The sequence below is a fragment of the Marmota marmota genome, unplaced genomic scaffold, assembly GCF_001458135.2.
Source record: "Marmota marmota marmota unplaced genomic scaffold, marMar, whole genome shotgun sequence".
Classification (NCBI taxonomy): Eukaryota; Metazoa; Chordata; class Mammalia; order Rodentia; family Sciuridae; genus Marmota; species Marmota marmota.
Window position 1 is genome coordinate 39,424,960 of NW_026000211.1, and position 27,544 is coordinate 39,452,503.

Below are 27,544 nucleotides of genomic sequence, written 5' to 3' on the forward strand. Positions count from 1 at the left end.
AAGATTTGGCAGCACCAGGTTCAGAACAGGTTTTAGGAGATTCCTCTTGGAAAATATGCCTGCATTTCTGCCCATTTCAAGCTTCAGAGATTTGCAGAGGCAATTAGATCATTTTTCTCCCATTTCTCCCTCTAGGCATCTTACAGTTTTATGTTTAAACCAACTCCTTAGTTGGGAAACACATCTTCATTGCTCCTTTCAAATACATGATGTTTGATGTTCATAGAGGAAAAAATATTCTTCAACTCCTTAGAACCTACATCTTCTTTTTTTCTGGTGGGTGGCTCCTGTGAATTAAAATACCTTATCTGGCACTGTACTCTTCTGAACTCAGTAAAGAACAGCACCTGCTCCCATATTTCAATGACTCCCACCAGTTCTTTCACCTTAATGGTGCTTAAATTAACTTTTAACCTGCTAAACACAGATAGAAAACTAGAGAAGACAATACTTTTAATCTAATACTCTCTTTTCCTTGATGAGCATTTGACACCAGTCTTCAATCTAAAAAATGTCTCAACCCTTCAGAAATATCCTCACAGATAGTGAAAGATAAAAAAAAATAATGGCTGGGGTCTGAAGAAGTAAAATGAAGATGCAGAGAGTGAAAAACTGAGATAAGTAAGGGCAATCAAATTCACACAGAGGTTAGATGTAAGAGCAGTAGTACCCATTAAAAAATAGAAATAAAAAGAAAACCATTTTCCATTTAGGCCTCGAAAATCTAATTGTATCTTTGCAGAGTGTGATGTTAGGTGTAATGATGGAAAGGCAGACTCTGTAACAGAATGTCAGAATCTGTGGACCTGAACAAAGAGTAACAAATAGTTGACAAATTTTACATGTTAGGGCTTTTAAAAAACATATAAGAAAAATCTATTTATAAACAAAGATACTTGACAAGACACTAAACCATTAGGAATTTGTGATTAAGGAGGTGTTTAGGTAGATTTAAAGTGTAATAAAGCAGAGATAAGCAGCTAAAGAACAGAGTCTAGGACAAGCAGAAACAGGGAGGACAGCTTCAGTGTTTCTCTGTTTCCTTTACTAGAGGATGTCCACTTCCAATTGAACAGAGCATCGTATGCACAGAAAGCTTACAATGGATGCAGGAATGGGTGTGGAGAACCTAGGACCTCCATGCACTCTCATTCAGCGTAGGATGGAGGAAGCATCCCTATAGAAATGGTAGCGATATTGTTTTGAGTGTGATACATCTCTTGTGGAGAAGACAGTCATTTTGGAAAACAGAAGATGTGATGTGAGCTCAATTCAAAAGTGTGGAGAGGGCTGTGGAGAAGGTTGTGGCTCAGTGGTGGAGCACTCACCTAACATGTACAAGGACCTTGGTTCAATCCTCAGCTCCACATAAAAATAAATAAATAAAGGTATTGTATCCAACTACAACTAAAACATAAATACTTAATAAAAGTGTGTGGAGAGCAGTGGTTTTTTCCTAAGTCAAATGAATACATATGTATGTATAAGTTACACACACACACACACACACACACACACATATATATATATATATATATATATATATATATATATATAAAATTCACAACTATTAATTATTTTCTTCTATTTTGAATTTTGTCAAATTGAATAGTAGGAATCTACACTCTCCAAACCACATGGAGGTATTCTCTAGGGTGGCAGAAAAACAAACAAGTACAAACCTTAAGCTAATTTTACAGCTGGCTACATAATTGCTTTGGCAACAGTCATAGACCAGCCTCCACTCTGAAATGTATTCATATATTGAAAATAGACGGCTATAAAACAATATGCCTAAAAATGAGAGAGCTCTGCAAAATGAACATTCTTGCTCTCTTTGTAGTCCCCAGTGATTGGCTACCAATTATCATTCCTTTTCCCCATTTTGTAAGACACACACATACACATCCCTATGCACACTAGTTTTGGAAAAGAAAGTAATGCACTTTCAATTATCAAATGGCAATTGAACATTAATTATATGTAAGCAGCATGACTATGAAAGAAGTCCATTTTCCCACCTTGCTCATTTAAAAAATAACCTCAACTAAAAGATGTCCAACAAAAGATGGCTCTCTCATTTTGCCCAGACATAGAGATAGGAAGGGAACATGAAAGGAAATCTCAAAAATGCATTTGTAAGACAACACATCAAAAGTCTAATTGAATAAAAATTATTCAAATTAGTTTTACAATAGGTTGCACAATTCCTAATACTATAAAATTAAGCAGAACAGAAAATGAAATAAGACATCCTCTAGAACTTACGGACACATTCAGATAATTTAAGAGGCTTGGCTTGAATACAAAAAAAAAAATCAGTTTATTACAAATGAATGCAAACAAATCCTGGAATCAAAAGGCAAACAGAAGGAATATGAGCAAATCCAAAAAATGCTCCAGGATACAAGACAAGAAAGGAAATGTTATTATTAAAAGAAAGAAGCTGCAAAGCACTCAACTCAATGCATAGCTATAGTGAATACAACAAACAAAAGATTGGCTGTACTGTGCTACTGAAATACTGAAGAATAAATCAAAGTAAGTAGAATAATGATAAAACACTGGTTGGATTCATGGTTCTTACTCTACGACTTGTAGTTTGTTAGGAAGCAACGGCAAGGGCATTACTTTTAATGTCCATGAGACACCAAACACAGCTGCCTCCAAAGCCCCTGGGTGCAATCATCCTATGAAGTTCAAACGTCAGACATCATCACTTGTGACAGCAGCAACTCCAAAATAGAGGAGAATTGATGAAGGATGAGACAAGTGCCTTTTAAATAAGATAGTCCCCTCTCAGTAATTGAAAACTGGCAATAATTAGCAAAAAAAAAAAGACATTGAAACTTCATTGGGCTACAGAAAAATGGCAGGAAAGCAAAAAAATTGCATTACTGAACTTGAAAAATAACATAGTCAACATCAAAAACATCTAATTTTATTCAGAAATCTTTCCCAGGTTTTATTGTACTGAATATTTGATATTGCTGATATGAATAACCTTAATGGTCTCAAACTATCTCAAGGACTAATCATCTTTTTAGATCTACATAAAAAAAAACATTTTTTTTCTGTACATGAGAAGAATTAACTCACAGTATTTAATTGACATATAAAGTCATGAAATGGGCAGTGTAACATAATGGAATGGAATATATTCAGCTTTATCCCTTAACTTGTCATAATAATTCAGTATATTAGTACATTAAGTGAATTGTCTATTGATTATGAATACCAGATGATTGTGAGTGTGATCAAGTGTTAAAAATTGTAGTTTCTGGGGTTACAATTCAAATCTCAACATTTCAACACTGACTCTGCTTCTTCTGAAATGTTCAACAAATTGCTATACCTTTTGTTATCTTGATAAGTCTCCTCTATCAAAAATGATAATTTTAATATCTTTGAGTTTTAAATGAGAAAATTCATGTAAAATATTTTATATATGCCTAATATATATATATATGTGTATATATATATATATATATATATATATATATATAGAGAGAGAGAGAGAGAGAGAGAGAGAGACAATCAGTAACATCTAGAAGATCATCTGTAACATCTATTAAATGCCGCTAAACGAATGAAATATTTGAAGAATATTGTTATTTGTTATTTTTATTTAGGAAAATGTTTTCTATCACTAAGGAATATATAAGAATATGTCATTTTGAAGCATATTACTTGACAATATTTTACAAATAAAAGAATAATAATAATCATTTAAAAATTATTATGTCAGGTATGAGAAATAATATTTATTTTCTAGCATTCTAGTCCTAAAGACCCAGGATTGTTTCACAATGTATTCTATAATATCTAAGCTGTACATATTCCTTAATTCATAACCATAGAAATATAATCAAATAAATAAAATAAGTGCATATGTGGACTATGGTGAAGAAAATAGTTCCAATGTTACAGATGGGTAAATCAGTATAGCTTTACAGGTTTATCTAAGACAATCCTAAAAAATGCTTTAAAAATACAAGGTCTATTCTTAATATACACAGAATTTATGTATAAACTATAAATATGTGTCATTTAATCCACTCTTTAAAAACAAATTTATACTTGTCTAAAACACACTGAATATAGGCTATTGAGGGTAGAAAGCCGAGTCACCAAATGCAAAAGCAAGTAGTTTTCTGTACGGAACATTGACTCCTCAGAAATTCTCTTGGTGGAAATATTGTCACTTATGAAAATAGCATTTATCACATGTGCCACTGAGAAACTTTGGTTAACATTTTTAAAAATCTAGAAACATTTTCTCTTCTCTAAATTGAAACTGCAGGTGATCATAATGTGCCTGGCATTTCCTCAATGTATTCCTACTGCACAAACAATGTGTCAGTCTCCAGTCTACTCTGAAGTGCCTGGCCAGCAAGGCAAGGACACGGGATGGATATCACAGCAGTGCTTACGCTTTCTCTCTATTCTTCGGAATCGCCCCATTCATCTGGCTCTGTTTGCATTTCGTTTACTGAAGAGGAGCAACCTGCATTTCTCTGTCTGTACTGAAAACTGCTTATATTTAAATCCATAGTACACAGCATATAATTGTTCTCAAAATGTCCCATATATAGGTATAACTTCCTCTAAACTCATATTTTAAAAAAAATTTGTATGTTATTAAACCAAGTTTAAAAAGCAGATTCCCAAAAGTAATTTGTTCATTGGTTTAAAAACAAGGTATTGGCAACTATTTTTCATTATTGAAAAAATTGAGGACAAAGAAATCCCTTATAAGAGGATAAACAAATAGAACTTAAAATTGTCACCAACAAAATACAAATACATAAGATATATCTGCCCACAGTATCTTAATTGAAGATAAATAATGTTAACCTCAGGATGTCTTCAAAGTTTGTTTCTTTTTATGATGATATCATAGTTCACAAACTTAGAACTTTGCACTATCTATAGAATGACTTTCAAACACCTTATGACCTTCAGCGTCCTTCAATCTCTAGATAAGATTAAACTTTTTCTCATCTTTAATTTTCGACATATGCTACACACATTCAGTTGAGCCAGGTCTCCTTACTGTCTTCTGAAGTTCTGGACAGACTTTGATCCGTGCTGTTTCCTCTTCCTGGAAAGTCCTTTATATACATCTACCTCTCCTCTAAGTCTCTGATCAAATGCCACCTGCTCCACGAGTGCTCAGTTATTTCCAGCAGTTGAAATAATCCTTTAACTCCTTTGTAAAACTTGAACATAGCTGTAAGTTACATAATGACTTAGACTGTTGTAACACATCTTTTTATTATGTCTGAGGTCTAATAGGTATGTAGACAGATGTATAATAGGTAGCAACATGTACATGTGTGGATATGTATGTGTTGTGTATGTGGTTGTTATATTGTGTGTTTGCTTGAAAGAAATTTCCCTCGTTTGAGGTATATAATGAATCTTGGAAAATCTTCATCTCCCTTTCTTTAACAAAAGAGCAACATTTTCTTCATTGATGGGGGTGGGGGGTTGGGGGGGGGTACTCAAGCCCTGTTTTCCCTATCTTGAGTTCCATGGAGCACTAGTTCCTTAATCACCTTTTGAAGTAACTAATATTCATCTAATGTATCACCTTATGGGAGAATAATGAGACACATTGACTTATTAAAGGGGTAAAGAAGTCCTCCAGGAAAGAAACCTGGAGCTTGAGATAATTAACTTTGTTATACTGGAGCTTCTCCTTTGTTTTGCTACTGATGCTTTTCCCCAGGAAGCCCTATCATCAGGCCTTACTTGGGAAGTACTTATTCCAGTTGCTGCAGAAGTCTAGCTCCTCCTGTTCACAACTGCTGCTTACACCTTCTCCCCCTTACCTGCTGTTCCCTCCACCTTCAGGTTTTTTTTTTGCTTCTCACTGCTCTCCTGCTGAGTTCCCAATAGCTACTCCTAACTATGCCCCCAAAGTGGTCTTTCAATTTGGTCTCTATCAGAATCCATTTGCTTTCTTTGTGTTCCCATAGCATCTATCATATAGTAAGTATTATATCATTTTTAAAATTTCACTCTTGCCTTTGATTCTTGATTTGTATCAGTATAACATCCTGCAATCACCAGGTGATCCAAAGTACTTTAAGTACTCAAAAGAATTCCATGAAATTTGCTGATTTCTCTGGATTTGTGTTGGGAGAGTGGGTTCATAGTAATTTGTTCATTTGGGAGAAGAAGGTTAAAAAGAAAGAGCATAAGGATATCAAAACTATGCTGACTTTTCTTCATTATAATACTTTTTATTAGTTGACATCATATAAATAGTTAACCAGGCCATTGGTAAAGTAAATGGTTTTACACTGATCAAGTTTACACTCTTTCCAGGTATTCAAACAGAATAAAGGCTACTTCTGGGTAATATCCAAAGGAAATGAAATCAGCATATCAAAGAAATACCATGCTTGTGGCACTGTTCCCAAGAGCTAAGTTAGGTAATCAACCTAGGTGCCTGATGAATGAATGAATAAAGTAAATGTGGACTACTATTACATAAAGAAGAATGAAATCCTATCATCTGCAGCAAAATGGATGGAATGGGAGGAAATAGTTTTAAGTGAAATAAACAAGCACAGAAAATAACTACTGCATGATTTTTGTCATATGTGAAAGTTAAAGGACATGAGGGAAGTGGAGAGAAAGAGAGAAAGAGCAAGCCAGCTGGAATAGATTAGTGATTACTAAAGGTAGGAAGGAGGGTATGGAGAAAGGAGACTGAATTTGGTCAGTGTATTCTATAGGCATGTGTTGAAATATTACATCAAGCCTCATAAACATGTATAATTCATACATGTTGATAAATATTTAAAAAAAATAGAAGAGAGGAGTGGGGAAAGAAGATAAAGGAAATAGGTCACATCAACCTAACTGATACAAATATTTATCTCCTCTATGTCCTCCTCTTTCCCTTCTCTTAAAACATTACTTTATGAAAGGGGAAAATTCCTTTACAAGAATGTTTGTGAATTACACATGCAAAAAGATAAGTTTCATTGTGCTGTTATTCTCCAAAATACTTAAAAATAATATTTTTAAAAGACTCTTGTTTTTGCCTATCTCAAAAATACTTTGATAACAGAAAATCATTTCTGGTTTATAATTCTTATCAGCAATATCACTAATCAACATTTAGTTCTGCTGATGGTGGGCCCTCTGCACATTGTCACTAAATGGACCCATCTCATACCTTTCACTTTCATTACCCCTTCTGCCTAGACTGTTCCACTCCAGCAGTTTCTTTGCTGATGAGTTTGCTAAGTTCCTGATAGCTCTCCTATTATTCTCTGAGGCTGCACTGAAAGCTCACCACTTCCAGGAGTTATTTTTTTATATATTCACTTAATCAATCTATCGTCAACTCCTGTTTGCCATTTATGCCTTATTACAGTATATATATATATATATATATATATATATATATATATATATATATATATATAGTTNCCAATCCCTAAAAAACAAATGCCAAATGTCTTCTTTGATATAAAAATGTATTTCTATTAAGGACATCTCTGCTGGGTTTCCCCGATTGCTTCTATATATTCCAAGCCCTATCCTTTATAGCATCTTCTTAGTATAGTTTAAAAAAATATATATGCCATTTTATTTTCTCCTTAGCCAACTCTCTCAGCAGAAAAAGCTTTAACCAAGGATTAATTCTTACACTTTGTGTAAATGTTCGGTATGAATTCAGGTATAGTGAACAACCTGGTCTTCTTACTGTTTCTGTTCTGTTGATTCATTTGTTTTAATTGGACCATTAAATTTTAAAAAAAGGACTTCTGTGTTTAGCTCTGTGGGTTTTAAAGGGCAAAGATGTCACGGAGCCCAATCTTTGGTCTGTGTTTCTCAGAGCATACTGAGCAATTTCTGAAAGGTTGATCTCACTCTGAGGACTAGTCACCAAAAATGAAAGAAAGAAAAAAGAAAAGAGGGGAAAAATGGGTGAGAAAAATGTCCCTTCTCCGACTACCTGTGATTTCTGCACAGAACAAACACAGAATAAGACTCAGAAATGGGCCAGGGAGTATGCATCTAGGACCACATAGGTGTTCCTCAGTGTCTGCAGCTGCAGCTTCTACTTTAAGCCTGCTGAAACTTGATTCTAAGTGTCTCTGAAAAGCCACTGAGGAGTTTGTGTTAGCCAGAGGCCACGAAAGCTGCCATCCCCAGCTGAGTGATGCTCTGTTCAAACTGGGCATAAACCCAATTTGAACAGAGAATCTGTTTTCTTCCCTGCAGTTTCAAAGGGCACATTTCTGTTTGCTCCCTCATGTGCAGGGGTAAACTGGGAACAATAATATTCATTTATAAAGGAAATAATAATGTTAATTATTATAACTAAGTGCTAGTAAATACCTAAATAGCAGCGATATGGAAGTGTATGGGTATCTGAAGTGCCATGTATTCTAGTCCCTGCTTAAGAGAGGCACATTTGTCAGAAATTATTTAACATTCAAGAACTAAATACTTTAAGTACAAAAGTAACACAGAGCATTCTGGATATTCTCCAATTCAAACATTGTGAGATACCTATATCCTTGTGAGCCCTTATTCAACACAGTCTTGAGTTAACTGAATATTTCTCACTCCCATTATTTCTTCTGTCTTATTGTGTTTTCATCTCGTTCTCTTTAATTCATCTACACACACACACACACACACACATACATTTTGGATAATTCCTTAAATTATTCCAGACATTCTTCTAGCAATGCTTTTTAATTTTCTTTTCATTTTCTGATTTGCAATGTTGGCACTCTAATACAAAGTTCACATCCTGGACCAAGCCTTCTATTAGTGGATGTCTGGGCAGACTCCCAATAAAGCTGAGCAGCTTCAGTATCATTAGTGGGATGATGGTATTTCAGTCCTCTTCCTTTCATTCCTCTTTAGTTTACTATCAGTGCCACTGAGCTTAATGAACCAAAACGCCTGCTCATGCATTAAAAACGGAGAGGAGCATTCTGCCCTGAAAAAAAAAAAATGCTATGTTCTATTTTCTACAGCAGACATTTTTTTTAGCAAACATTAAGTAGGAAAGGAAGCATGAGAGTATTTCTGTATTAGAGGGATGTTAGTAAAGGCAGTTGGAAATTTTCAAATAATGAATGTACAGATGTGCAAATACAGAGTGGTCTCAGAAATAACATGTATTTGTAACAATCTGAAGTCATTAAAAATACTATTAGTACTTGCTGTTGCTATACATAAGTAGTAATTATACTTGTTTTAATAAATTCAATACTAATATACTCAGAAGTGACTATTTTGTAGGAATTATGCTAGATTATTACCTAGATCTTCCATTCATATCTTTATTTCATTTTATTTCTGATTTTATAAATAGATTAGATGCTGAAATAGAGGCAAAATTCTAGCATACCACTTTTGCTAAGATTACTGAATACTTAGTTGTGAAATGTGTCACTTTTCTACATAATAAGAATATCTGAAAAAAATCTATATTTGCAGACCTAATATTCATCATATTGCTTGTAAATTAAAGAATAACTATATGCATAATGTGTATTAAAATGATCCATTAAGCTACAGGTACTGCTCTGGAATGTTGCCCCTTATGTTGTGACCCTTTATGTTACATCAAATCACTGTGGCATGGTTTTCCTGAACTCGGCTTGCAAACACCTCTGTCCGTGATGCTAATTCATTTTACTCACTTGCATCTCAGTGAAAGGGAAATAGGAGACCAGCAACTTAAAATTGGCAGTTTCATCAACTATATATTCATCTAACTTGGTTCTGCTGCACACTCAGGAAATGGACAGAAAACAGGGAGGAGACTTTTGAAGAGAAAGGTAGGCCTTAAGCATAGATATTTTTAATAGTAGCTGAGGCAAAGGGAATAAAAGGCAGGATGCAGAAAGAAAGGGTAGAGAAGGGGAAAGATAAACTAAAACTATCTTGTAATTTTGCTTCATTTTTTAGTAAACAAACTTGTTTTTGCCTTTCTACACCAATAAATGCATTGTACAGCTTTTTTAAAAAAAAAAATTTCCCAACATTTGGAATCTCTTAAAAGCAGTCCGTTCTCCTCCTTTTGAGAGCTGTGATTTTCCTACAATAATTTTCTATAATTGTGCCAAAGAACTAAAAATAAAAATGACATGAGAAGTTTTGCCACAGTGAGAATCACAAGCTCAATTGTAGAAATGAGTCATCATCTTTGAAATTCAGGAAGATATATCCAGGTTAGGAATTTCACTGTTCTGATTGCCTTCCTCCTGCCTGTGCTGGTTGAGATATAAAGTCTATGGTACAGTTATCAATAACTGCTAGGAACTCTGGCCATAATCGAGTAGATAGCTGTAATGTACTATCGTATTGAGAAAGTAAATGTGGTAAGAACCGTAGCAGGCTGAGGTTTATTGAGAAAGTCCTGATTACTGTGCAGGCTGAGTACTTCTGATCCAGGGCCAAGGCTGCACAAAGCAGTTATAGAATTTATTGGATTTATTTAAACTAAACATATATCTATCTATTTCTCTTCATCATGCAGAACATAATTTTTTTGGTTTATCACAAAACTTCTGTCTGTTCCATCCTTTAAGTCATTTGTCACACTTCTCAAGGTCACTGGAGAGCCTCATAGGAAAAGTGTTGTTGTGGATTGATTGGTTCTGTGATGTTTATGCCTATAGGTGCTGGTAAATGAGCCTTTTGTATTTTCAACAAAGTGACTAAAGAACAGGGAAGAAATAAACTTGTGAATCCTGTTAACAAGAAACTTGAAGTATTCTCCCTGTAGACCTTACTTCCTTATATCCCAAGCCCCCTTTCACTTACTCTATGTTGCAAATGAGGACTTTACCCTAGGATCCTTAGTACAAGGAGAGTAGACACTCTGTTTCTAGAATTAAAACATTCAGCAGTATATTAGTCAACATACACTCTCTTTTTCTCTTTCTGCTACTGCTCTATTGCATTCAGAGAAACACATTCCATCAAACAAAGTTCTCTCCTGCTGAAACCCTGTTTTACTTAACTATGTACATCAATTTCTGGCGAAGAGAAAAAAAAAAAAAAGGAAAAGTGCTCCAATTCTGTGAAGCAGAGGAAACAGTGTGTTTGAGAACAGCATTTGGATGTATCTGTTTATTGAATTTAATCAAGTACATATCATCTGGGTAATGGTTTCTGGCTTTTCTTAACTATTCAGTAAACAGAAAGATATGCAAGAAAATGCATCATTTCTAGCAACTATGGGCTTTATTTTGTAATTCTAAGACAATCTCTGATATCTGGAAATCATTAGGTTTATGAATTCTCCATGTTACCAATAAAAGATGTTGGGTGATAGGTGGAAGAGAAAAAGACTCCCTCCAGGTGAGGCTACAGCCTTATTTCTTCCTTTCTCCATGGCATCATGATTACATTGCTTTCAATGTGCGTCAGCGATGACATTTTCTCCCAGCTGAATTTTTTAAATGTCAGATTCGTTGAATTATGATTTGCATGCAGCAAAAGCCACCCTTTTAGGAGTGGTGTTCTATGAGTTCTGACAAACACACAGTCATGGAACCTAAAACAGTTAATTATGCTCAGCTTGATGAAACTTCTTTTTCAAGTTTCAAATAGGCTCCTTCTTGATTCTAGGCCTTCCTTTTGTTATGGGTTATTCTATAAAACTTACAATTGTAAATTATTTCTTTCCTAATTTTATATGTAGTTTTTGCCCTTTTTAGAACCCAGAATCACCTTTCTCAAGGACTAGAAACCATCCTTTTGAAGTATACTGACCAGGAAAGATGGTACCACTATCTCCTAGTTATCCTGAGAAGTCAAGGAACTCACTATGATAAAAAGCCAATTAGCAAACTCAGATAGCCTAACTACATTGACCAGCCTCCCACCTAAAGTCATCCAGTACTTTTCCACTAGCTCACCCAAGAGCTTTAAATTCTCCTGCCCTTTGTTTCAGTGAACTTCTGGTTCCATATCCATCACCTATTGCAATAGTCTTAAATAAAATCTCCCTTACTTCTTTAATTCTGGTGGTTCAAGTTTCTTCTAACATACCACTATTACAATAAGTTATGGAACATCAATATTACCACTGAAATGCCCAGTGCTCCTTTGTAGTTAATATCTTCCCTCAAGTTCAACTCCTGGCAATTATTCTCACTTTTGTCCCTATAGCTTTGTTTTTTCTAGTTTGTCAGTGAACTGAAATCCCACAGCATGTTGCCTTTTTTATCTGTGATTTGTTTGTTCACTTATCATAACACTATTGAGATTCAATATGCTTCTGCATGCATCAATGGTTTATTTTTTATTGTTGTAAAGTATTACACTATATACTACCACAATTTATCTATTTTTCCAATTCATATTTAGAATTTGACTTTGGCTTTCGTTGTATCAATACTTGTCTTATTTAAGACATTACTCATCATATTCTGTTTTCTAGATATATTCTGAATTGAGATTAGACTTGCCAAAATGGATTTTGCTTTTTCCTTCCCACGAAAAGCTGAGATTTTCCATGGTCTCAACTAAAAGACTTCTTATATATCTAGGTCAATAAAAGAATAAATAAACCAGCCACCACTTTGAAAACAAAAATAAAACTCTTGTAAATTTTTAGAAAAAACAACGCATGTTTATAAATTGCTCAAAATTAAACAGCAATGTGAGATTTGCTAAAATTTTATCGTAGCCATTTTTTTTTTTTGCATAGATGTTGTGTCCTAAATAGTCATCAAGTAAAAATTGAGGTAATTCAGCCAGATAGTATACTTCAAAGCAGCTTAGCTTCCAAGCCAAAAATATATAAATAATTATACACCCACAGAATAGGGGTATTAGACTATGAGATAAATGTGAAAGAATATAAGCTGCTTCTTCAAAATATGCTTTAAAAAATTCCTATTTCTGTATGTGGGCTAAACTTACATATGTAGTATATATTAGATGTGTGAACTTCATTATTTTAGAATTCATTATAAACTTTGTATGCATTATGCTTTGTTTTTCTGTGGTTTTCGCTGTTGTTTCTTGTCTTCTTCTCAGACTTTATCTGGCACTGAGTAGAATTATATGGGAGACTATGAATCCTGGGCATTAGGGGACTTGGTCTTCTCAAGCTAGAAAAAAAAAATTCTTACTAAAATGTTTCCTATGGCATTCCCATCACTTTTATTCCAATTCTATAATGTAAACATGTAAGCTGGCATTTTAAAACATTAAGTAAGATTTAACCAAATTATTTTTTTTCTGCTAGTCTCATGTTACCCTCTCATGTGGTATCATTCATGGTCTAGACCAATATTCTCCCAATAATGGGTTATATGATATAGGTGTTCTTCGAATGTGATTTTCTAGTTACATGATTTTACAAGTGAGTGAGTTAATCAAATGAAGATAGATCAATTGACTATGTGTGTGTTAAATGTATGTATATGGAAATTCATTTGTGAAACACCAAGAGGAAGTATTGATAGCAAACTTTCTAACCTTGTTCAGTCTAGACAAATGATTCTGTAAACACAGGTGAGCAAATGCTGGTCTGGGACTGGGAGCTGACTCGAAAGAGAGGGAACTGATGAAGTAGAACAGTACTGTATCACACTGAAAGTCAGAAGGCTGGTGTCAATCCTGGACTGGCTGCCATCTCTGTCAGGAGTCCTAGATTGGTGACTCAGAGCACAGCCTATGTGCATTTGAATCCTTTACAGAACCTTATTTCCTAAGATGACTTTGTGCTAGGTACCTCTCTATGTCCTCATCTATTGAATCTCAAGGAGTTGGAGATTTTACCTCAAGGAGTTGTCAGTTCAGTTGATAAAATAAAAGTGCTTTTGAAAAGTACCTGATAAATGATAAGTTGTAAATATGAGTCACCTTTTTCTTTCTTTCTTTTTTTTTAACCAGTGTTTTTTTTTTTTTTTTCCTTCCCTCCCTCCCTTTCTTTCTTTCACATATTTATTTGGGGCAAGGGATTGAACCCAGGGCCTTGCACATGGTGACTTAGCACTATGCTACTGATCTATACCCACAGCCATTATCATTGGTTTTCAAACTTTGAACCTTGACCCACAATGACCAACCCACACTGTGACACAGTATAAAAACACATATATAGGAAAGTAAATACTCCAAACCTATAGGTTAAGTGAAATAATTCTTAGTTATGCTATACATCATAGGGTATAATATTTTCTGTTCTCATTCTCTTCTATTTTTTTTCACTTATTCTCTTTGTCTCCTTACTCTCTTCCATTCTACCCAACTTATTCTATCCTACACAACTTACTATATTCTGCTGTCTTCTGTTCCATTAAAAACAAAAAAAAAAACAAAAACCTGTCTTGATCCTCAGAATGCAAGACACTAATTTTGCTCTATGACCTGCTACGCATCATTAAAACTCTACCTTCAATCCTTCTATCTATACTCATTAAAAAAATTATTGGATTTGAAATGTTTTCAAAAATTCAGATTTAGAGTCTATCCCTGAGCTGCTGAATAGGTATCTGCTGGTGTTTTTAGCCCCAGAATCTTTCTCTATTTCTCTCTCATATATACGATTCTGCAGACAATGAATAATCTTTTAGATTTCTTCTAATTCTACAGTTAAAAAAATAACACTTAAAAAGTAAAAAATTAAGCAGAGGCCTTCTCTTTAAGATTGAGTTTGTATTCAATAAATACAACACATACTTATATTCTGACATAAATTTGCCATCTAAACAGATCTAGAGAAAATAAAATTTCAAGAAATCATTCCTTGATAATTAGGATAATTCCATGTAGCTTCCTGTATTTGTTTATTTATTATTTATTTATTATTTATTTAAGTGTTAACACTCTTAAAGTTATTAAAAGTAACAACTAAAAACAAGTCAAAGTTGATTTATATAGTTTATGTTGTCACTTTCGTTGGCATAGATGAGTTATTTGAAACATTTAAAATTGGTCTAACATTCTTCTGCTTGAATCTGCTTGTTCTATAGAACAGATAAGAGCAGTTATAATTCTACCTCCATTCTAACAGAGTTTGATGACACAACAAACTGTATGTCAGGCCTTCTGAAATAGTCATTACTTGAATGTAGAGTATAACAATATTTATGTTTTATAAATATTCAAATGTCATTGCAAACATAAAAATCTATTTCATTGTTAGGATTTCTGTAGTGTGGATCACAATTTAGAACATATTTACAAATATTATACATATTATCAGTTATTAGGTACATTATTAGTTATCACATATTAAAACACCATTTTAAATGAATGTTTTAGAATTAAAATGAGGATTTTATAGTGTGAAATACTTATGTAAAAAATATTTAACTTGATTGGACAATATGTACTTCTAATAGTTGGTACTTGGAGTTTCCATCAGATATCTAGATCATTTAAAGAGTTCATAATCAGCAATAAATGCAAATAAACTTCCTTCATTATTACTTCAACGTAAGCACACGTTTCTAAAAATCACAAGGAAGTTTTTTTTTTTCCATTTCTATATGTTCTATGACCATGAATTCTAGAAGTATTCAAATACAAGTCTTTCTGGCAGGCTTTCTCATTAGTGTCCATGTACATGGACATAACCTTCTGACAACTCTACATAATTATGTTAACCCCACAAGCAAATGCTTGAGGGCTTTAATCAAAAGAGATGCAACCTCAATTGCTTTAAAATGAACTTGGGAGGTGGCTGTATCTTTCTCTGATTCTCACAGTCCTGTATAATGCATTGTCATTTTATGAATGAGCAAGGCTTCCATATTCATTCAACAGATTTATACCCTTTTAATTCCACCTTTTGGGGTTTTTGTTAGTTTGTTTGTTATATTTTCATATCTTCAGGATCTTTTGGTGATAGATGCCATGGTTGTCACTTGTTTGAAAGGCTCTTTCCCCTCTTTTTCTGCATTCCGTTCTCTCCACAAACAGCTGTATCACACCTGTCATTCTGAATGGTAAAGATGTCTTTGGCTGGTAAAACTGTGCCTGTGGTGCACAGAGTGGCGTTAAACAACTAATTAGCAGAAGTTGGGCCATCATAAGGTTTGGGGCTGTCCATCAAGCCTGTGACCACTGCTGACACCATCAGCAAAACTGTCAAAAGTGGTTCTTCTTGTGAATACAACCAAGTCCACTTGTTCTGTGGTGAAGAAAGAATTGGCAGAATGTGTTTATTAAAAAAAATAATAATAAAAATAAAAAAAATAAAAAGTAAAAGAAGGTGATGGCCAATCTTTACATAGTGCTAAGTAATTGAAAAAATACTAAACTGGTAGAAAATTTATTAACTGATTCAATTGTATCTATTGAAGAAATATAGGAAATTGAGCTTAAAACTTCTTCATAAAGCTACCTACATTATTCAAGTACATTATTGTACCTTTGAAAAACAATACTGAGGTGCACATCTTTTAGTATTTAGGGACTGCATGATAACAGAATTAAAGCAGGAATATGTACTTATCTAGTGAGCCAACTGTTAACCAACATGCTTTCTCTACTGGTTGTTATATATGCAATCTTTCCCAGTGAGTGACTGAGATGTAGCACATTATTCATCATTTTTTCTCAATTCATTGCATTTTTAGGGCAAATCTGTATGTTACCAACAATAAAAATATTTTGATATGTCATGAATTATTTCTAAAATGTGTATGCAAGAATATAGGCATTTAATGTGTGAGGGTGTCTTTGAGTATATATTTTAACTCATGAGATATTTTAGAAAAGTCTTGTTTTTATGAAGAAAATGAAAATAAACTGGTTTATTTTAATTTAGTTAATTATTAGTAAAATAAATTATTAAATGTAAATACCTTTACACTCTCAAATGTTATGACACAAAAAATTGTAATTGCTGTGAAGTGATTCACTCATTGATTATTTTAATTTTTTAATCACCTACAACACCTTGTTTAAAGACTAACATTTATTTATCAAAAACTATGTATATTATAGTCCATCAAGAACAAGAAAATGCAGGTATATGATATTCATAATATAGCAAAAACAGTATGTAGTGTATTTTTTTTTTTTTTAGAAAACAAAAGATAAGACAAAAGCAAGTAAGACTAAAGAAATGAATGGTTTGGTTTTAATTTTCTTTTTGTGTTTGACGAAAAAAGATAACATTATCATTTTCATTCTACTCTGCGCCACTGGTTGGTGACCTAGACTCCAACCAACAGGAAGGGGTTATATTTACCTTGGAAACTATTGTCTTGAAATAGGTTATGAATGTAAAATTTAATACATATAGTAATATGGAACAGAATTAGCTTTATTCATTTATGTTCTCTTCCCACACACTCTTCTTAATCACCATATGACATATTTGTATTCTATTATTTGCCTTACAATATTTGATACAAATGATATTTTTATGAAACCAATTGAAATTTAACTTGTATGAATTTATTAATCCAGAAAAACTTATGTTATAAATTTATATAAAATGTCAGAAATATGTTCCTTATCAAAATGGGTTTCTCAGTTTTGCTGGGGAGATTTAAAGTAGTGGTCCATCCTAGGATATCTTAATCAACCATCTGCACCTATGAATTTCACACCCATGAAAACTGCCACCTTTCCAAGGTCTGGCAGCTAAAATTCACACTCATTTTAAACCCTTCCTCCAATCTTCTAACTCTTAAAGCTAAGATTTCCATCTGACATTGATTTTCGGATTTCATTTCTACAAGGGAAGTCTTATCTCAAAAACTCATACACTGACCACCAAACCATTTTGTAAAAATTCCTTAGCTCAAGCATCAAAAACAGTGACAGGGAACAGCTACTCATACTGAAATGCAGCCTTGTGTAAATTCCAATAACTATGAGATATTTTCATATAGATTGCAGAATATATAGATTGTGGAATATAGACAGTAAAATCTCTGTATTCTGTGCTGTTTCATGGTAAAGAAACCGGATATAGCAGGAGGGAAATGAAAATAAAATTTATAGAGCAAAGATGTGTAGTAAAGTAGATATGCACTTGGGTTTCAAAATAATACATACTTTTTCATTTCTGTGGTTTTATTTTAACCATTTTGGTATTCTGGGTATCAGATGACAGAGGTATGCCAGGAAGAGAAATCTTGAACATGACTGTTAGTTTGAATTCCACACTGTATTTGAATCCTGATTTAAGAAAGAGCTTCAAATATGAACCATTTTCTTTGACACTTGCTTGGAAAAAACACTTTTTATGCAGTTTGACAAGAGAATCATATCACTCCAAGATCAGAAATCCAAATCAAATTCTATTGCTATCAATAGTTATCACTTTGACCTAGATCAACTATTCTTTCTCCTGTCTTCAGGTTGTACCTCAGTAATATTATTATGTAATTTCTGACAATCACCTGTGAGAGTTTGTATGTTTGTTTGTAATTAAGACAGCATCACATTAGTTATCTTTGCAATTTTTGAACTTGTGATTGTTATTATATTTCAACCCCACTAACTAATGTCTGAATTTTGATAAGTTACATAACCTCTATGTCTCAGTTTTCCCATCTGCAAAATAAGAATAATAATTATACCCACCTAATAGGGTTGTTGTTAGGGTTAAATAAGCAATATTTCAATAATTATAAAATAATATTCCCTTTTCTAACATATCTCAAAGCAAGATGCATGTTAAAGAAATCATAAATAAGCATTTATGAGGATTTAATTGCTTACATTTTTCCGTGTTGGCAATAAATTGTAGAATTATTATATTTAGTGATAAATTAGAAGAATTATAGTAATTCATATAAAATTTTTAGAGTAGTGTCTAGAACAAAACTATCTCAATAGCTGATGTGAACATTTCTCTCTAAATGATGACTATCATACCTAAATTAAAAGTGATAGATTAAGAATGATAAGTTAATGATAAAAATCTTGCTAGTTACATCAGTCTACATATATCACCTATGTTCAGTGAGAAAATTGAATACAAATATAAGCACAAACATACATGTACATTGTATTTATCTATCTTTGGATCCTCAGTATGTTATGAGAAGCAGCATATATATTTTATTAATTGTTATTAGAATAGATAACCATGTGATATAATTTCTTGTAAGTACCTCATTGTATTGTGCACCAATGTGAATATGCATAAAACTATGGAACAATATACTTAAAAATGGCATAGATGATAAATTATGTATTTTATAACACTGTTTAAAAACAAAATAGAATGAAAGATTACAAATTTCTATATCCAGCTGTGGTGGAATAATTGGTTACTGAATTGCTCTCCTAAAATAATGGAAAAAGAAAAAAAAAACATGGATGATTTTTCCATTTTATTGTAGATGAATCCATTTTTTTTTAAAGTAATAGTTTTTTTAAGGTAAAACAAGCATGGAAATATATCAAATTGAGGAAAAGTAGTTTAAAAATGAAAAGATCAATTAAACTGCCAATTTAACTAGATTACACCAGGAAACATTGTCTCCTCTGTCTACCTTGAGTAAACGGGGATGAACAAAATCACTCCTCCAAACAAAGAGATGTGCATATGCCTTAGCTCAATTTAAAAAAAAAAAAGGAAACTTCTAAGTCCAAAAGAAAGTCATCCATTAATTTCTCCAAAACTAGGTTTAGAAAAACATCATTTTTTATTCAGTGTCAAAAATAACTATTTAGTAGTTGGACTATTAACCTAGAGAAAAAGTTTACTATTGATTTTTTTTTTATAAAAGTATTTACTTAAAACTAATGTAAGCACCAATATTTAAATGTGATCATAAAAGAGATCAGCAAAGAAAATATCTATAAAAGTTAATATAGAGCATTTAAAATCATGAGGAAAATGCAAATCACTCAGTACTAAGATGGTCTCAATAGAGATACAGCATACCTCGTAATGGCTTTCTTCACTCTCCTGAATGTGGAAACCCGCAGAGCTGGGACAATTCTGAGGTGTGACAGGAATATTGTCACTTTTGCTGTGTGAGTTACACTGAAAGAGATTACCAAATAATTGTGACAAACCACTCTACGTTTAGAGTGTCTACTGATGTCTACTGAGAGACAAGACTGTTTGCTATGAGCCTAATAATGGAATGCCATTGGAGCTAACACGTGTCTACACTAGTAGATACATGCATTATTAGCAAGCTTTTACAAAAAGGTAAAAAATATCCTCCAGATAAACAAATTGTCAAACTGTTTTTACAAAACTGAATATATGGTTTCGTATTTTTAAAGCAGTATTTATCTATTTATTCATTTATTATTTTTAAAGACACTTTTTTGGATGTTGATGGACCTATATTGTATTCATTTATTTATTTTCATTGCTGAGAAAAGACCCCAGTGCCTCACACATGCTGGGTAAGCGCTTTAACACTAAGCCACAACCCCAGCCCTTAAAGCAGTATTTATTTATGAAATGTATGACTTCAGTAGGTAATTACAGGGTGCTACTCTCTGTGGGAGGTAGGACCTAAGAGCTTGATTGATATTATATACATATTCACTTCTAAAATAGATATCAAAATTATTCCACTTACCGACGGTAATATGAGGGCATAGTATTATTTTTCCCCACAAGGCCATGTTTGTATTTTTTCTTTTTTTTTGTTTGCCAACTATTCCATATTTCCTTCTATAGCACACAAAGGCCTTTATAAATGGTATATGTGAAAAAGATAAAACTGATAAAGTTTAGTATCTTAAAATATTAGTTCACTTTTCCTGTTCTAAATATAATGTATTTTTAAAAAACAAGTTTACTAAAATAATTCACTTGGAAGTGGATGTGAATTATAAAGCCTAAGATATTAAATTATGCTTGGCCTTTCTCTGTAAAAATGTTAAAATGGGTGCTTTCCATATTCCTTACAAGAGCTTTCCATATGAAAATAAAACATATAAATTTCTAAGTTCTTTGTTTCCTTCTTCCTTAAATCTCTTCACAGTGTCAAGGCAATATATTGTTTTTTGGTGTGTGTGTGTGGTGGGGAGTATCAGGGGTACTCACACTCTTAGCCACATACCCAGCCCTTTTTTATTTTTTTTTTATTTTGAGACAGGGGCTTTGTAAATTGCTTAGGGCCTCCCTAAATTGCTGAGGCTGGCTTAGAACTTGGGATCTTCCTGCCAAAGCCTCCTGAGCTACTTAGATTACAGGCATGCATCACCTTGCCCAGCAAGGCAATACATATTTAAAAGTATTGCTTCTTGGGCATTTGTATGGCATAACTTTGTAATATCTAAGTTTTCTATTTTAATAAAAAGATATTGCGGTTCCTCCAGAAGAGGTGCATCATTGACATATATCCTTTCTTCTTCCATAAGATACAATACATGCACGCACATGTTTTTATATTAAGGGGAAACAAACTATTTTTTTTTCAAACTAGTATGCCATATTTTCTCTAATTAATAAAATGTTACTTTACCTATCTCAATGAAAAATCCTTTAGGAATTTACTGTTAGAAATATTTTTAGAGTTTGGAGGGGAATGGAAGGGGCATGGGATTAGAAATGATGGTGGAATGTGATGGTCATTATTATCCAAAGTACATGTTTGAAGACGAGAATTGGTGTGAATATACTGTGTACACAACCAGAGATATGAAAAAATTGTGCTCTATATATGTAATAAGAATTGTAATGTATTCTGCTGTCTATGTAAATTTAAAAAATATATTTTTAAACGCAAATTACTTTTAGAATTTAGTTTATTTAATTCACTGTATTTTCACTTCAGGACCATTATAGTAAACATTTAAATATACTTTTAAACACTGGATATCAACTGTTTTATTTATTTTTGTTTAAGAGAAAGAGCTATGCACATCTAGAAAGGCACAACTCAACTCTTAAACTCCAAACAGCCATATTATAAACCTTTTATCATGAAAAATACTTTTTATGACTGTCTCCTTACAAACAACTTGATTTCATTCCTGTTCAAACCTAGTAACTCTATGTTACCTCTAGTAACTCTATGCAGGTAATTCAGTGAATGCAAGGACATTTTGCTTGCAACCTGGATAACATTTATGCATAGTTTGTAAAATTGTTGCTTTTGATCTCTTCCATGCTCCTAAATTTGTCTGGACAACTTCATTATTACCTATGAGGACCTTTCTTGGCTCTCTTCTCCATACCAGAAAAGTGGGGGTATGCCTTTAAAACAGTTATTTTTATCTTTAATGATTCTGGATATTTTAATTTCTCAAATTCTGTCCTGGCCTCTCCTCATAGGTATTCATGCTGATTGATTTTTTTTAAACATCTCATTTATTATGCAGTTTTTCTTCTAAGAAACATTTTCTAAATTCCTGTGTCCCAGCAGTTGTTCACACAACTGTTCTATCACCTGGGGAGTATCTTAAAAATATCAATGACTGAGCCCTGCCTCACACCTCTTAAATTAGAGCACAGGCATAAGTATTTTTTAAATACTCAGGTAATTCTAATGTGCAGCCAGAGTTAATCCCTGGGTTAAGATTAAAATTTCTATGCTCCTCAGGACACTATTTTGAATCTTGGACTCACTCTTTTTTCAATCTGATTCTTTCTCCTCAGCGTTAGTTCTTTCTTTAACTCCTCATATTTTGCTTTGTTTTGTTTTTTCATGGATATATCATAATGTCTTTTAACCTAAAAACAACTTTTACCTGCATAATACTTTATACCTTCACATGAAAGAAAAACAATATGTTAAACAGAATTCTCTGCAGATAAGTAGGAATTCTTTAACAGATGGGGAATAGAGAGATTAAGAAATATCCATTGCCATTTAAGCAAGAATTTGCCCAGTAAAAGCACTCCTAAGTGACAAGACTTGGGTTGTTCCCACTCTGCTAACATCTCCCTCAATGGGTTCATCTATTTGCACATTCACTAATTTATTCTGGTCATTTGCTCTTTGACTGATATTCAATCATTTGCTGATTGCATACCATATTAGGATTTTACTAGCTCATCAAGATAGGGCATTTAATATCCATAATAGTCCCACCCTAGCAGTGAAACCATACATGGAAACAGATTGCAAGGAAGAAAAAATAACTAAATTATTAGATTTGAAACATGGTTAGAGTCTTGAAAGATCAGCTGATCAGAAGAGAATGGTTAGCATGCATTCAAGACACAAGGACCTACATATACAAAGGCTGGAAAAATGAATTATCAAGAGCCATGAGAAGTTTCATAGTATTTCGACCACAGAGCATGTGAAGATGGATTTAAGCATAGACAGAAGTCATTAGTGCATTAAAATCAACATAGACCCAATGAGACATTATAGAATTGGACTTCATATAAGGGGTGACTACCCAGTGAGGGTGCCATTATTTCTTTGCTTCCAACCATACCCCAAAGAAACATGAAACATGAGCAAAATGAATGTATTTGCAATAGGACTATGACACTGAGGAAAGTTCTCCCATCCCAGCAAAATTCTACCAAACCTCTCCTGTGTCTAATTTCGGTGCATCCTCTACTTGCAGAATAGTGAATGCTAAATTCTCAAAGAAAATATTTAACCCACTGTTACTCCCTCACTTTTTAGAATATTTGAGAGTTATGATGTAAATTGCTTCTAGGAATTACAAAGCTATAAATCAGAGCAAAACAATTAAAGTATCACTGAAAATAATATTTTGAGATCAAATATTATAACTAGCCAAAACATTAAGGAAAAAAATCTAAAGGAAAAATCAATTTAATCACAATGAATCCTTCCAAACAAGTTTCTACCTCAGGAAGAGTTGCTATCTAAAACAGATTTATTTTTAAAATTTTAAGATTTTTTCCACCAAAAATGTTTACTGTTTGCCAAATTAATGACTATATAATGAACTATGCTTAAAATGGATTTGCTAAATCAGATTTAATATTGCAAGGTGCATATGGAAATCAAACTTGAGAGTTCTGCAGCTCAATAACAACAATCATATTAAATGGAAATTACTGAAACTACACTTGTTTTATACTTTAAAAACCATTTGATGCTTTCCTTTACCTGTGATTGATAGCCTGTATTTTAATATATGGATAAATCTTGCTTTTCCACAACACCTATTGAACTCCTTGTGAAAATTGTTGTTCACTACCTATAGAAATACCCACTCAAACTTGCCACATAAACAGGTACTGTAGCTCTTTTATTTTTGACACAAATTCCTAAGAAAGCAACTCATAGCCACAATATCAAGAGGAAAAAAGTCAATAGCAGCAAAGCAACAAAAGGCTTATGAAAATCACATAATCATAAATAAGACACAGCTGTTTTCTTTGCTAAAAAAGGTGGTTCTTTACATTTTTCACCCATCTCTCGGGGAGCAGCAATATGCACTATTATTCCACAACTCCTCCTACCTCCTTAAAAACTCAAGGTTGTTTGCTAAAAATCAATGGCACTGTTATAAAATTCTTAGGATCATTATAGAAGTAGTAGCTTCATATTTTGTGCTATAGGTTTCATTAAATAACAATTCTATTTGTTAAAAAAAAAACTCCCACTGAAATGTTATTTCTTCCCATTTTAACAAATAAGGATTTCTTTCATGAAGAACTATAAAACATTCTTAAGAGTTTTGATACAAAAATTCTGAAGAAAAAATTCACATTTGCAGAAAAGAATCTATATTGAAGAATTTCCTACACTTAGTGTCTCCAATTTCTCTCCATCCATTTAGAGAGATTCACTTGTATCAGAGGTTTCACCACCTCTTTCCCACTGAAATTGCTCTACCCATGAACAACAAGGATTTTCATGTTCATAATTCAGAGGTCAATTCTCAGTCCTCATCTAACTTAAAATACTGGCCACTCCCCTCATTTGGATGCATTTTTATCACTAGCTTTCTAGGATACGACCCACTAAAGGTTCCTTCTTTTTTCACATGTTCTTTCTGGAATAATTTAGCTGTTTATGTAGTTATTAAAAATTAAAGGACTAGAAAAGATGAGGCCTGACCACTTCTTTAGAAGGTTTTTTTTTCCCCCCCAATGGTGTTAGTAAGTATGACAGTCATGCACACACAGAACAGTTCCTGGCTGCAAAGTTCCTTCTCAAACACACGTGAACAATTTCTAACGCATAAGTAGACAAAGAAAGACCTCTATGCACCTGTCCTAAAAAATGTTATATCAAAACACATACTTTTATAAGTGCTCCAAGAAACTGTTTAAATTTATACTCAAATTATGCATAGTAAGTTATTATTTCTGAAAAATTGTTCTAATCATTCAATTTTCTGTAACCTAATCTGTCTCACATCAGGACCTGGAGCCTGTATCCACAGCCTTCTACCTAATATTTTCTATGTATCCTTTGCTTTAGGATAATTTTTCTTCTATCTTTCATCATGATTAGAAAACAAAGTGAAAATGCTTATTGGACTTCATTGAACACATATGTATTCAGCTTGGGCAACACATGCTTTGATTTAAAATGAAAACACAGTATGATAAATGTTAAAACCAAATGTTATACAAATACCTTATCAAATCATAGTAATACAGATGGCTGAAATACTTGTCAATTTTAAGGTAGAGATTGCTTATATGAAGTAAGAAAAAGGCAGACCACAAGCAGATAGGAAGGGGAAGCCAGCTGTACATGTAGTATACACAGAGCCCATTTATTTTTAAAAATTATTTGTTTTGTCTCTCATCTTTATTTTTTTAATTTGAGACAACTATCATGAAATGTTAGCATGTTTTGATTTTCAAATTTGTGAACATAGGTGTTTTCCTTACTTCTTTTACTCTTTCTGACCTTTTCAAACACTTGACAATGAATAAACACATACAAAAAGAATTACTTGGTTTTGTTAAAAATCTGTGCCATCCCTCTCACAAGATTATTGACAATGCTTTTGAAAGAGTTTAATAACTTATTTCTTAATGCATGCACCTTCAGAAATGAACAACTATGTGCTTGGTAGGTCCTCTCTGATTTGACTCACAATCCATCCTCTCCTTTTTTGGTAGGAAATATTTTTGTAAAGCCAGGTTAAGAGCATACTGATGCTTCCTTCTGCTGTGGTACGAGAGCTTTCAGTTCATTCTCTACCCCCCTGTAAAAGTAATTTTGCCTTCTTTCACTTCAAGAGGAGATGTGCTCCTCCTCTTGAGTTTGTTACAAGCACATAACACAAAGCCTGCTGTATTAGTAGTATACTTTATAAATATATTAAGGAGAATAGAATGGAATCACCATATGACCCAGTTATCCCACTCCTAGTTATATACCCAAAGGACTAAAAACAGCGTACTACAGTGACACAGCCACATTAATGTCTATAGCAGCTCAATTCACGATAGCTAAGCTATGGAACCAACCTAGGTGCTCTTCAATAGATGAATGGATAAATAAAATATGGTACATATACACATTGGAAAATTTCTCAGCCATTAAAAAGAATGACTTTTTGACTTTTGCTTGTAAATGGATGAATCTGGAGACTATCATGCAAAGTGGAATAAGCGAATCCCCAGAAAACCAAAGGTTCAATGTTTTCTTCGCTATGTAGATGCTAACACACAAAAAGGGGTGGGGAAATAGAAGTTCAGTAGATTAGACAAACGGGAATTAAGGGAAGAGGGGGGATAGGAATAGAAAAGATAGTATAATGAATCTAACATAACTTTCCTATGTTCATATATGAATACATGACCAGTGTAACTCCACATCATGTACAATCACAAGAAGGGGATCCTAATTAGAATAAGTTATACTCTATGTATATATGTTAAAATACACTCAAATGTTTTAAAAAAATTATAAAAGCAAAAAAAAGGAGAAAAAAGACTAAATTTTTACAAAATTGTATGATAATTTACATTCATCTATTTTGTTTTGACTTCTCTCTGGGTGATGAATTATTTGCAGTCAGTCATTTTTCTTTTTCATTTTCTATTATTTGTTGACCCCACTAAATGAGCTACTTGAAAATTAGCATTTCTAATACATAAACTTTATATCACAAATGTTATTTATTTATTTATTTATTTTAGAAACAGGTCACAGTGATACTGTAACTTGAAAGTTTTCACAGTAGGAACATTAAATAAAGCATTGGTTCAGTCATCATGCTTTTCGCCTCCACCTGGCCCCTTAGCAGTTCATGGTTAGAAGTAATTTCACCACAGTAATATGCTAAAATGTAAGTGAAAAATATTGATTTTATCCACTGCCTATATAAACAAATTAGGTCCTGTTCACTTTTGGGAACTACCACATTCCCCCAAGAGCCGACTTTGTAAAATTGATACTCTTTTTTCTTCCGGGGGCAGTAGCCCCATTTCTACACTTACGCAAGGTGACTGGAATCTGCTTCAATACCATCAGGAACCTACACTCACCCCACTCATTTTCTGTATGTAAATTCTCTTGATCTTTTTCAGGCTCCCCATTTCAGGCCTCCTTTCAATCTAGGGTCACCTTTTTTATTCCTTATTGATGCCTCAGAGGTAGCCCCTCTTCTTTCCTCTCCCTCAAAAATGCTTCCTTTCCTTCCTGTTCCAAAAAGCTATTTCCATTTTTAATCCAGATTTGCAGAGAGA

General features: G+C 33.2%; 1 protein-coding gene across 9 annotated transcripts in view; it reads right to left on the reverse strand.

The window, feature by feature from the left end:
- The window catches only part of Pcdh9 (protocadherin 9), an 854,885-nt gene that overhangs the window by 516,460 nt on the left and 310,881 nt on the right, over positions 1 to 27,544 (reverse strand). For 5 of the 9 annotated variants that reach the window (XM_048791774.1, XM_015486260.2, XM_048791772.1 and 2 more), the window contains exon 2: positions 19,871 to 19,972. The exons of 3 other annotated variants lie outside the window; for them this stretch is intronic. In XM_048791774.1, coding sequence (XP_048647731.1) covers positions 19,871 to 19,972 — 102 coding nt within the window. Of the gene's footprint in view, positions 1 to 10,815; positions 10,880 to 19,870; positions 19,973 to 27,544 lie in introns of all 9 variants that reach the window. One more of the 9 variants, XR_007343326.1, reaches the window with a different exon arrangement.